This window comes from Asparagus officinalis, chromosome 5 (assembly GCF_001876935.1).
Source record: "Asparagus officinalis chromosome 5, Aspof.V1, whole genome shotgun sequence".
NCBI classification, from domain to species: Eukaryota; Viridiplantae; Streptophyta; class Magnoliopsida; order Asparagales; family Asparagaceae; genus Asparagus; species Asparagus officinalis.
Window position 1 is genome coordinate 126,867,387 of NC_033798.1, and position 10,599 is coordinate 126,877,985.

Sequence of the window (10,599 nt, forward strand, 5' to 3'; positions counted from 1 at the left end):
CCTATCGACTTATGATGTAGTCGTAGTCGTTCATCCGGCGGTACAGGAGGTGGCGGTCCGAGGTGAAGGCGCGCGTATAGCTGCGCGGAGTGGTTCCCCCTGAAATCAGAGATCAAGAAATCAAGAACAAGAATCGATTCTTATAGGGTATACCGTGGGGGACTGAGGCATTACCTGCGTCCGAGTACGAGAGACGGATCGCAATGCGGGGGAGAGAAAAGGCGTTGATGAGGCGTCTTGATCGCCCATTGTTTTCTTGAAATTAGGTTTTGTTGAGATTTGGACGGTCATTTGGAACTTTGTTCGTTTTTTTCTCACGCAGCAAGAGGATGGCGAGCATGGGGTGAGGAGTTTGGCTTGAGAGCTTTAATTTGTTAGAGAGGACAAACGGTCGCCTTAGACGTCAACGAGTGAGGCTTTTGAACGTAGAACGGTAGGGCGGACGTATTTTTGGCGGATTTATTGTTTTTGTTGGCAGGTTAGTGTCGGATCACTGCCTTAAAATTAAGGCTAAAATTACAGCTGGCTCCTGATTCGTCCACATGGACTTTGGGATTCTCAAGCCTCGCGAACTAATTAATCTTGACGTAATGGGCCTGCATCACTGCCCTTAGTGGGTTTCAATGCAGTTGTGTAAGCCCAAAATCTACCGCTGGCTCAATTTAGAAGCGCCCCACAAAAAAATTATACGTACTATATATATATATATACTACATATATACTTATAATATATATATATATATATATATATATCATATAGAGATTGAGAGAGAGAGAGAGACAAAATGGTATGCTGCGCTTACCAGTACAAATTTTGTGCTTGGTAGCTGATGTGCTCACATCCTCATCCACTCACTGTACCCATATGAATGTCGGTCCATATTTGAATGAGTGCGAGGGGCATGTGGACCCCACCATCACTACCAAGCATAACTTTGAAGTGCTTGACCAAGCCATACCCATAATTGCTCATATAAATACTATATATATATATATACTATACTATATATATATACATACTGATTGATAATATATATTAATATATAAATATATATATATTATATATATATATATATATATATTATACTATATATAGTTATATATACATATATATATATATGTAATATACTCTAAACTTTATATATTGAGGAGAAAAATAAAGAAAAAAAAAATTAATATAAAAAAAGAGACTTAGAGTACAAATATGTTAAATCTTTTTTTGCTAGCAGTGTTTGTTTTTATTTGTACAGAGAAGTTCAAAATTTAAATATTGGAAGGATAAAAATCCTTCCTTATTTTTTATTTTTTTCCATTAAGTTAATACAAACCTTCACGATCGGATCGCAGAACGACTATATTAGAGCATTTCAGTTTTTAAATATCTCTATATCTCTCTCTCTATCTCTCCAGTAAGATATTTTTTAAATAAATAATAAATATTAAGAAGATAAAGGATATATGAAACAGGGCCGCTTAGATGAATTGTTGACGTCAACCGCAGCATGCTGATCTTCCATGATTTTGCCAAATAGGTTGGAATATTTTCCATTCTCAGCAACTATAAACTCTCTAGTTGTTAAGGGGTAGACAAAGACATGCATATGAGATAATTAGAGGGCAAATTTCCCTCAATATCATATCAAGATACAAAGGGTAAAAGTGCAAATATAGAAGATTAGGGTATATGCAAAAACCCCTTTAAAAACGGGTTTATTGCCTATTAGTCCCTTAAATCTTTTCTAATTACCAAATAGTCCCTCAAATCTCAATATTTGCTTATTAGTATCATAAATCTTTAGTTTTCTTGCAAGATGCCTCTTCTGTTAGAAAAAAATGTTAACTTCTCTAGCTCTAGTTGAGTTAATGCGTAACCTAACAACTCAAGTTACCATATTACCCCTAGGGTATATATTACCCTTGTAAGTTTTGGGTTTAGCGTGAAGCTAGTCATGGGAATGACCTTGATTTTGGGTTTGCTGAAGAAAGAAGGTGGATTTGAGTTGTTATAGTTAGGGGCATAATGGGTATTTTACCTAATTTCGGCACATTTAATAGTCATTAATAACACCAACTAACACGAGGGACGGATTGGCAAAAAAACTAAACATTTAAGGGACTAATAAGCTAAATAATGAGATTTGAGGGATTAGTTGGCAATTAAAGATGATGTAAGGGACCAATGTGCAATTAACCAAAAAAAAGATAACCTTTGAACTTATCATTCCATTCGACTAGAAAACTAAACACCCACCTTCCCAATTTAAACTCGTCCTCATTGTTGGGGAATTTTAGTCTTCCCACCTACTACCATATGCGCAACTTGAAAGTCAACCCATAATCAACATGATAGAAAACAACCGCAATCAAGAAGAAAGAACACCAAGATTTACGTGGCCCGGTCAACCAACTTTAACCTACGTCCACGGGGCAACAATAGGAGAAATCCACTATGTATCAGGGAAAACTACAAGAGAAACCACTCAACTTTCATCTCCCAAGCTCACATACATAATCAACTCTCATGTTCTCTCCGAAGCCCTCTCTTTACAATCTTTTGAATGGACAAAGACTATGAAACTCTCTCCCAATGATGTAATCTTCTGCGCGAACAAAACCTACTGAACCCTCGCCTCTCGCATAATATTCTTGAATCAGGTTACGCCCTCTGCTAATCATAGATTATAAGAATATTAGCTCTCTCTCTCTCCTCTGCTTGGTTTTTCCTCTATCGATAGAAGAATATATATATAGGGAAACAAAAACTCTATCTCTAGTCTAACTTCCTAATTAGAATAGTATTCAAACTCCTAATCATGATGAGACCTAATCTTTTAATTATAATAAATCTCTAACCCTATCTAATTCTCATGAAGTTATACAAAGAATCAAAGACACAATCCCAATAATCTTCACCTTAGATTTGATACCCAAACTCCATTGAAGTTATATCATCGTTGTCTTGAAACTTTGTCTCTCCCGCTAGAGTCTTCTATTTTTTTTGCACTTCAAATCGAATCACCTACACTCTAACTGGATGCCCCTATGACTCTCACTTTCATCTGTCTCGTTGTGGCGCCTCCACCTCTCTTGTGTGTACCAAGAGATTTTTGCCACATCTGACATTAGAAGCAAATCAACCATGCTTCTCCTTCCAAACTGAACTTGACAATAGCCTTCCCTCACTTGTTATCCTCGTACTCCACCCGCATCCCTCGTCTCGAAATATATCGGTGCACCTCTCCTACTCCACACTACAAGCTGGATGCCTCTATCTCCTTCATCACTTGGGTTGGACCAAATATGAGCGCTCATCGCCTTCAAGTCCAATGCCACCATCTCCATATCTGTGTATGTCACTCAATCGTGCCCGCTTGCAAGCTCCACTTAGTCTGACACTGTCCTCCTCGAGTCTACACACTAACCAACTACTGCTCCCGTGATGACTCTGAATAATTATATATTGATAACTCTACTACTAGAATCAAATCTGATTCTCTATGCCAGTCTCATCTGTCGCATACTCCTTTGCCCTATCTGCCATCATATCTGACCCGTCGTCACCATCAGATCTTCTAAGCACTTTCTGAGCAATTTGAGCATAATGTGAAAAATCAAATCTTTCCATCGCGTTAAGAACACTCCAAAACCTAGGGATCAACTCCTGGATCGCCAAAATCCGCCATTGATTCGGGCATCTACTCACCAATCATTCTAGACCTATATATTAATCGGTTCGCCCATCAACTCCTAGAAAGCAATTATTCTCCATATTTTTGACAAAACAAACACAAGAAATAACTTTCCATGAAATTGAATGAAATACCAAAAAGTGAAGGATTGTTGGACTTGGAAAACGGAGGAAAGCAAGCAAACAGCCCCTGATATTAACATTTTTCTGGTTTCTTGATCTTAATTTTTTAAGTTCTAGGAAATCTTAGTTGTGAATAAGTTCACAAGGAAAATCAACTTGTGCACAAAGAGACTAAGTCACTTGTGGAATCCTTAAAGATCACAAGAAAGATTTTATCTTTGCAATCTCTAATATAAAGAAAACTCAACCCTCGTCCTATGGATGCAACTGATTGTCGAGCAGCATAAATCTCTTGTCTTCGTCTCTTGATTTGTTTTATGTGATTTGCATCTTTCTTTTTAGTTCGAACAAGTTACTTATAAGAGTTTCTTCATTGTCCTGTGATTGATTGGTCTATGAAAAATGAGAAGATCTAATCAGATGCTTCGATGATGCTTTTGCAAAGTACGCTTTCGCATAGATTATCGGCTGGTGTGCAAGAATCAATGTCAAATTGCGGTGGCATGCGCCAACATAAAATCTCCCTCCTCTTCGCTTAATAGAGGAGGTTCTTTATCCAGTAGTTATAAATTTATTTGTAATTCAATTATTTCAAATACGGTGAAAAAATTTCTCTGGAAATAGTCAATGAGAAGATTTTAAACGGTTTACACTTTGCTAGAATTACGTAGTAAAAAAATAAACATAGAGACAATTTATTCATTAACGATCAACATAAAACAAAATGATATTTCTAGATTAATATATTGACAAAAGAAATTGCATAAATCCATTCCAAATGAAAACACAATAATACAAAACATAAAAGGAACCAGATTCTCTTTAATTATGTGGTAATTGGAGAGGGTCAAATTCTCTCAATTCTTGGAGTTCTTATTACTTTTTATGGATGAGAACATGTCATGTACTCTTGAAAACCATTGGTACCTTGAAAACCACTAGTATCATAATAACTAGGGTAAAATGATCGTTCCCCTTAAAGTATTGGTAAACTATCAGTATGCTCTCTAATGTATCGAATTACCTATTTTGTTCCCCCAAACTACATTTATGGTTTCAACGAGATCATTTTGTGAGTCTACAGTAAAATATTTAGCAGGAGGTTAATGATGCAATAGTATATTTTTATATTTCTTCATGTATTTCATCAGTTTAATTCATGGATTTTATTAGTTTATATGGGATGAATACGTAAAAATGCCCTTACATAATGCAGAAAGTGCGATCATTTTTATAAGGTTTTTTAAAAACTAAAACAATTATGTTAATAATTACCTTCGATAAAATCAAGATTCAATCCTTCGCTACAGTCCATATGAGCATTCAACCTTGACCAGTGCAATTGCAAATGCGCTAACAGTCATATTTGATCTTAAACGGTGGGCCGTAATTCTGCAAGGCCGTGGTTGGCGGTCCTCAAAAAATTAGGCCACCGGCCTAAATGCACGTTCAACAAATACTCGTACAATATATTTTTTAATATCATTTATTGTTGCTTTTCAATAGAAACAGTTTCGACACTAAAAAAACATACTGGAGATCCACGTATCCCAAAAAAAAAGAAAAAAAAGGATATCTCAAAAGCAAAAATTTGTTGGTTGCGTCAATATAATCTAAAATGAAGAACAAAACAAGTAGGCGATATCCTGAAAGGCGTCTTCCAACTGAGCATTGCGATCCGATGAATTATCAGGACATGCCAACAACTTTTCAATTATTTCCAACACCATCTGCCTGTAATCTTCACTATAGTCATCAAGTTCTTTAGATATTGATCTCTTGAGATACGCAACTCCCAACTTATTGGCCAAAGCAACGGTTGCATCGGCCAACAACACGTACTTGTCCCTTCTCATCATCATTCTCGTCTACATAATTAGCACGAAACAACTAGGCTCGCCCATAATTAGAAAACACTATAACGGAACGTCCTTGATCTCAACTAGGCTTTTGATGGCTTCGAATCCAATCTCCTTCATCTCCTCGTCGTCTACCTCTACCGAAAGTTTCGTCACGAGCAATACCCCGTTCGCTACGTTCCAATTGATGTCGCTGGGATATGGATACGTTAGAAGTTGAATAATGCAAGTGAATAGCTTCACCAGCGCTCCCAACACTTTCCCTCTTCGATGAATAAAACCAACTCCATCTTTGCTGAAGAAATCGAAGAGACGATACAATATCGATTTATAAAGTGCTCATATCCATAGGGTGCCACCGCTTTAGCAAGAGCAGCGAGAGATAAAGCTGTGATCATGATTCGCACAATTTCTAAATCCTTGTGAAGGAGACCGAACTCCATAAGTTCAATTAGAGACGAAAGATGTGGCAGCAACGTGCATCCGATCCTCACAGCAAACTGCTCCACCATTCTTATAGCAGCACAACGGACTCGCAATGGCTCAATTCCTCGACAACAACTTTCGATGAATGGAAAAACAACATGAATTCCGAGTGCAGATGCTACGATCCCCATAACTTTGACCGCCACATCCCTTACGTAATCACTACTGTCATTCATTTGAAGACGAATCAGCACAGCAATTTCATCCAAACCCGTGATTTTGCCGAGAGTGTAGATGATCTCGCTCTTCTTGATGCAACAATGAGAGGAGGCACCTTCAACAAAAGGTTGGGCAACTAATATAATTCGAGAAACCAAAGGTCGAACTTTGTCCTCATCGCAACTGGGCAATACCTTGCTCATCACTTTCAGTAGGAAGCCGGCCTCTTCATCTTTGAGTGATTTGCGCTCTGTTAGCATCCATGAGAGAGTGTAGTCAAGTACGTTGATGGGCTCAATGCCCATATCATGAATACTTCGGGTGAGGTTAATAAAAAATACTGACTTTTGATGAGAGGAATCGTTCATCACTCTTGAGAGTAGATTCTTGACAAGTTCTCGAGAATTAGTCTTCAATTTCTTCTCAGACGACAACTCATCACTTCCTACACTTTTATTGACAACAATTGGTCGTTTATGAGACACGTTCCCTTTGTTCTTCATCTCCTCGCGCTCCATGGTATTATTTTCTGACCTCCGGGAAACGCAAATTGATTTGTCGAAAAACAAACAAACAAAAAGTAAGTACTCGCAGAAACTCTATTGAAAACAAGGTGGTAGCTGAATATCATAACCTGTTGTCATTTAGTTTAGAAGCAATTTAATCTTATGACCAGATGCACTAAACTAATCTAGAAAATATATTTAATTGTTTTGCATAACTTGTTCTGAAATTTTATGTAAATAATGTCTACAATCATGTTAAAGGCATGAGATGTCTAATACATCTGAATCCTCTTGAATTATATGGTAACGGGAGAGGGTCCAATCCCCTCAATCCTTACTGCCCACATCACTTTCAGTGGGCGAGATCACGCCACGTAAGGTAAGGTTTTCATTGTTATCTTGGTAACCACTTGTTGAAAAGATAATGTAATTAGAGAATATTAGAGGGGGTTTTGTGTAAATGTGGGTGTAAGGCTATATAAGCCAATCTATTCTATCAGTGAGAAAGTGAATTAAAAAAACCCTAATTTTCAATATGGTATCAGAGCCCTAACCTAGCCGCCTCCCTCTTCAACCCGACGAAATCCAACCCGAACAAATCCGAGGGCTTTGGTCTTCATCCTCGGGCTTCGTCTTCACCAGAGGGCCTCCGAAGCCTCTAGATCTCCAGGCGGCGAGGTCATTGACTCCAAGATCATCAACGATCAGGAGGCCTGCTCGGTGGAGTTCTCTTGTAGGGAAGCGTCGACGGAGGAGCAGGGAGTCGGTGACGTGACCGGCGGCAGGTATGGTGTTACCACGACGACTGTAGGGCAGGAGGCTGCGACCACGATGACTGTAGGGTAGGAGGAGACAGCCGGATGCAGAGGAGGCCGAAGTCAATGAAGGTGCAGGGCGTCGGTGATGTGATCGCAGATACAGGGGAGGGTCCGATGGCGGGAGCTGGAGAAATCTCGTTTTGGAGTTTGGTTTTTTGATCTGCAGGGAGTGTTGCCGATCAGATCCAAGAGAAGAAGGAAATTTATTTTGGGGATTGTTGCCAATCAGATCCAAGAAAAAAATAAAAAATTAGGACATGTATTAGATGATAAAGTAGTTTCGTTATGCTGTTTTTTTGTTGTTTTTTATTCTAGATCTGTAATAGCTTGTTTAGGTTCCCTCGACAGGTCAGTCCTAGAACTGATGAGAGGAAGAGCTGATATTTTACTTTGTTGAGATATTTTACTTTTTGGTTCTTGTTTTCTTGGTGAAACAAGAATTCTTGTTAATCTAACTCTCTTGTTGTGCTGTCGAAGTGCTGTCGAAATTTTCGCTACACACAACAAGGATACAAGTTGGATCGACGACGGAGACTGGCAGAAATCCGATGGAGGAGATCATCAAGAAGTTGAATCCTAAGGAGATCTCAACTCCTGATGAGATCTCAACACTGATGCAACTGATGAGGTTGTCGAAGGGAGAGGGCTCGACAAAGCCACCACCCAAGAAGGTGGAGCTTCCACCTATCGATGTAAAACTTGATGGACCCGCGACATATCTGAGTTGGTCGCGTCGGGTGAAATATACCATTGCCGGGAGGAGCCTAGAGGGATATCTGACAGGGTAGAAGACTAAGCCGGCTGAGGGCTCCGTAGGAAGAGATGAGTGGAAGTCCACTCATATGTTGGTGTACATCTGGCTTCTGAATTCTGTAGTCCATCCAATTGCTGCCACAGTGGATGGCCTTGGGAGGGTGCAGGATGTGTGAGAGAAGTTGAGGAGGACCTACGATGGGGTGGGGAATAACCTGAGGGTATTCCAGATCGAGAAGGAGATCAGCGCTACAGTCTAGGGAGAGAGGACTATACAGGAGTACACCACAGAGCTAGAGCGCTTGTGGCTCGATCACGATCACTTCTCACCCCTAGCGAGCTGCAAGGACCCAGAATGCAAGCAGCGTGAGGCCTCTTTGCAGAAAAGGACCATGTCGTTTCTCCATGGTTTGGCTCCAGCGTATGAGCAGGGGACAGCGTTGCTACTAACCCAGACGAAGATCCCACCATTGGAGGAGACAGTCTCGGCCATGATACAGGAGGAGAGCCGTATCAGGCTACAGGCTGGGACAAGTGGACTTACACAAGAGAAGTCTGCACTGGTGGTATCCAAACCGGATAACACTGGATTCAGAGGGGAGACTAGGTAGTGCTTCAACTGTGGAGAGGTAGGGCATCTGAGACAGATATGCCCTAAGCCACCCAGGGAAAGGAACTGGGGTGAACATGGTCAGGCTGGAGGCCGTGGTCGTGGCTGTGGAGGCAGGCGAGGTGGAAGAGGAGGCCACCAGGCAAACTTGATAGTGACAGAAAGGGAAGAAGAAGCTGAGATGATCTTCACTGATAAGGATCGGGCACTCTTGGCAGCACCGAGGAGGAAGAAGAGAGCAGTAGGTGATGTGTCTGAGGGGTCATCCACTACTCTCTCTGGAGGGGTCTATGCCAATTACGCCCTTCGTGCACACCCAACGAGGCAATTTTGAAAAGAATTTGACTCGCTGAGGATTTTATGAGAACACTTGTTATTCTTATAAAGAGGGAAAAAAATGTTCCCATAGGAGGGTTTAAACTGTTAAGAGGTATAATATTAACGTAACAGGAAAAATATTACGATCGTGATAATTTTGAGGACTTATCACTCTATTGAGGAGAGTCGAAAAGTTGATTTTGTCAGAGGTGTGATACTAACATGACAGGGAGAAATATTACGATCGGTGCAATTTTGAGAAATAATCGCTCTATTGAGGAGAGTTGATAAGTTAATTTTGTCAGAGGTATGATATTAACGTGACATGAAGAAATATTGATGTGATTTGAACACAATCTAGGGGACTTAACGTCTTGCTGGGGAAAATCGCCAAATGGTTTATCATCGAAGCGATGACTTGTGATACTTGTGATTTGAACAAGATCGAGAGAATTTTACTACTCCACCGAAGGGAGTTGATAAGTTGGTTATTTACTACTCTGTCGAGGAGAATCAGTAAATTAACCATGTTCTGAGTGATTTTGGGGACTTATCATTCTATTGATGAGAATCGATAAGTTGATTTTGACAGAGGAATTATCGTCCCTTTGGAGGCTATGCAAGCTAAATTCAAACTCTGTGGGGATGATGGTTGTCAGAAGTGTAAGACTAACTTTGACGAAAGTTTGCAACTGAAACAATTTAGGTTCTGCTGGAGTTGTTTTCAGCGAAAGTTGACTCCATTGTCGATTCCATTAAAACTTTGATGTGTTTACAGGAAAATACAATGAAAATAAACGAAAATACAACTCTCGAGAAAATAACACAGAAATTGTTTATCAACTCCTGCTTTGTGGGACTTTGCCTGTGCCGGGAGTGCTTTGGATCGTTGACCACCGATTCACAGATCGTGAATGTGTTTGGGGATCTTTCCTTCGTTTATCGAAGTAAAGATTTGAAAGCGAATATCTTATCGATGTAAGATGTTCACTCTTCCAAAGATCAAGTCTGAGCTTAGATCTCTAGGAATCACCAAATGATGCTTGTCAAAGGGTGAAAATTCTCTCTTTCTTCCTCAAAATCAACAAAAGCTCAAATCTCTTCTGCTTCAAAATGCTCTCTCCTTTATTTCGTGTCTAGTGAGGTATTTATAGGAGTCTGAGTGCACCACAGTTGAAACGGGGGCAAAATAACCGACCGGATGTTTTCTCTTTGGCCGCTGCAGTCTACACTGCCGCGGCTATTGGCGCGGCAGTATAGGCTGCCGCGGCCAAAGAGG

At 40.0% G+C, this 10,599-nt stretch overlaps 2 protein-coding genes across 4 annotated transcripts in view; one reads left to right on the forward strand and one right to left on the reverse strand.

The window, feature by feature from the left end:
* LOC109841207 (splicing factor 3B subunit 1-like) overlaps window positions 1-10,599 on the reverse strand; it is a 35,773-nt gene that overhangs the window by 16,275 nt on the left and 8,899 nt on the right. The window contains exon 2 of one of the 3 annotated variants that reach the window (XM_020410116.1): window positions 5,269-6,849. The exons of 1 other annotated variant lie outside the window; for it this stretch is intronic. In XM_020410116.1, coding sequence (XP_020265705.1) covers window positions 5,910-6,833 — 924 coding nt within the window. In that variant the 5' untranslated portion in view covers window positions 6,834-6,849 and the 3' untranslated portion in view covers window positions 5,269-5,909. Of the gene's footprint in view, window positions 1-5,268; window positions 6,871-10,599 lie in introns of those variants that run through there. One more of the 3 variants, XM_020410115.1, reaches the window with a different exon arrangement.
* The window catches only part of LOC109842578, a 6,820-nt gene continuing 5,005 nt past the window's right edge, over window positions 8,785-10,599 (forward strand). Inside the window, 2 exon segments of the mRNA XM_020411437.1 lie at window positions 8,785-8,958; window positions 9,040-9,247. Of these exon segments, the coding sequence (XP_020267026.1) occupies window positions 8,785-8,958; window positions 9,040-9,247 (382 nt within the window).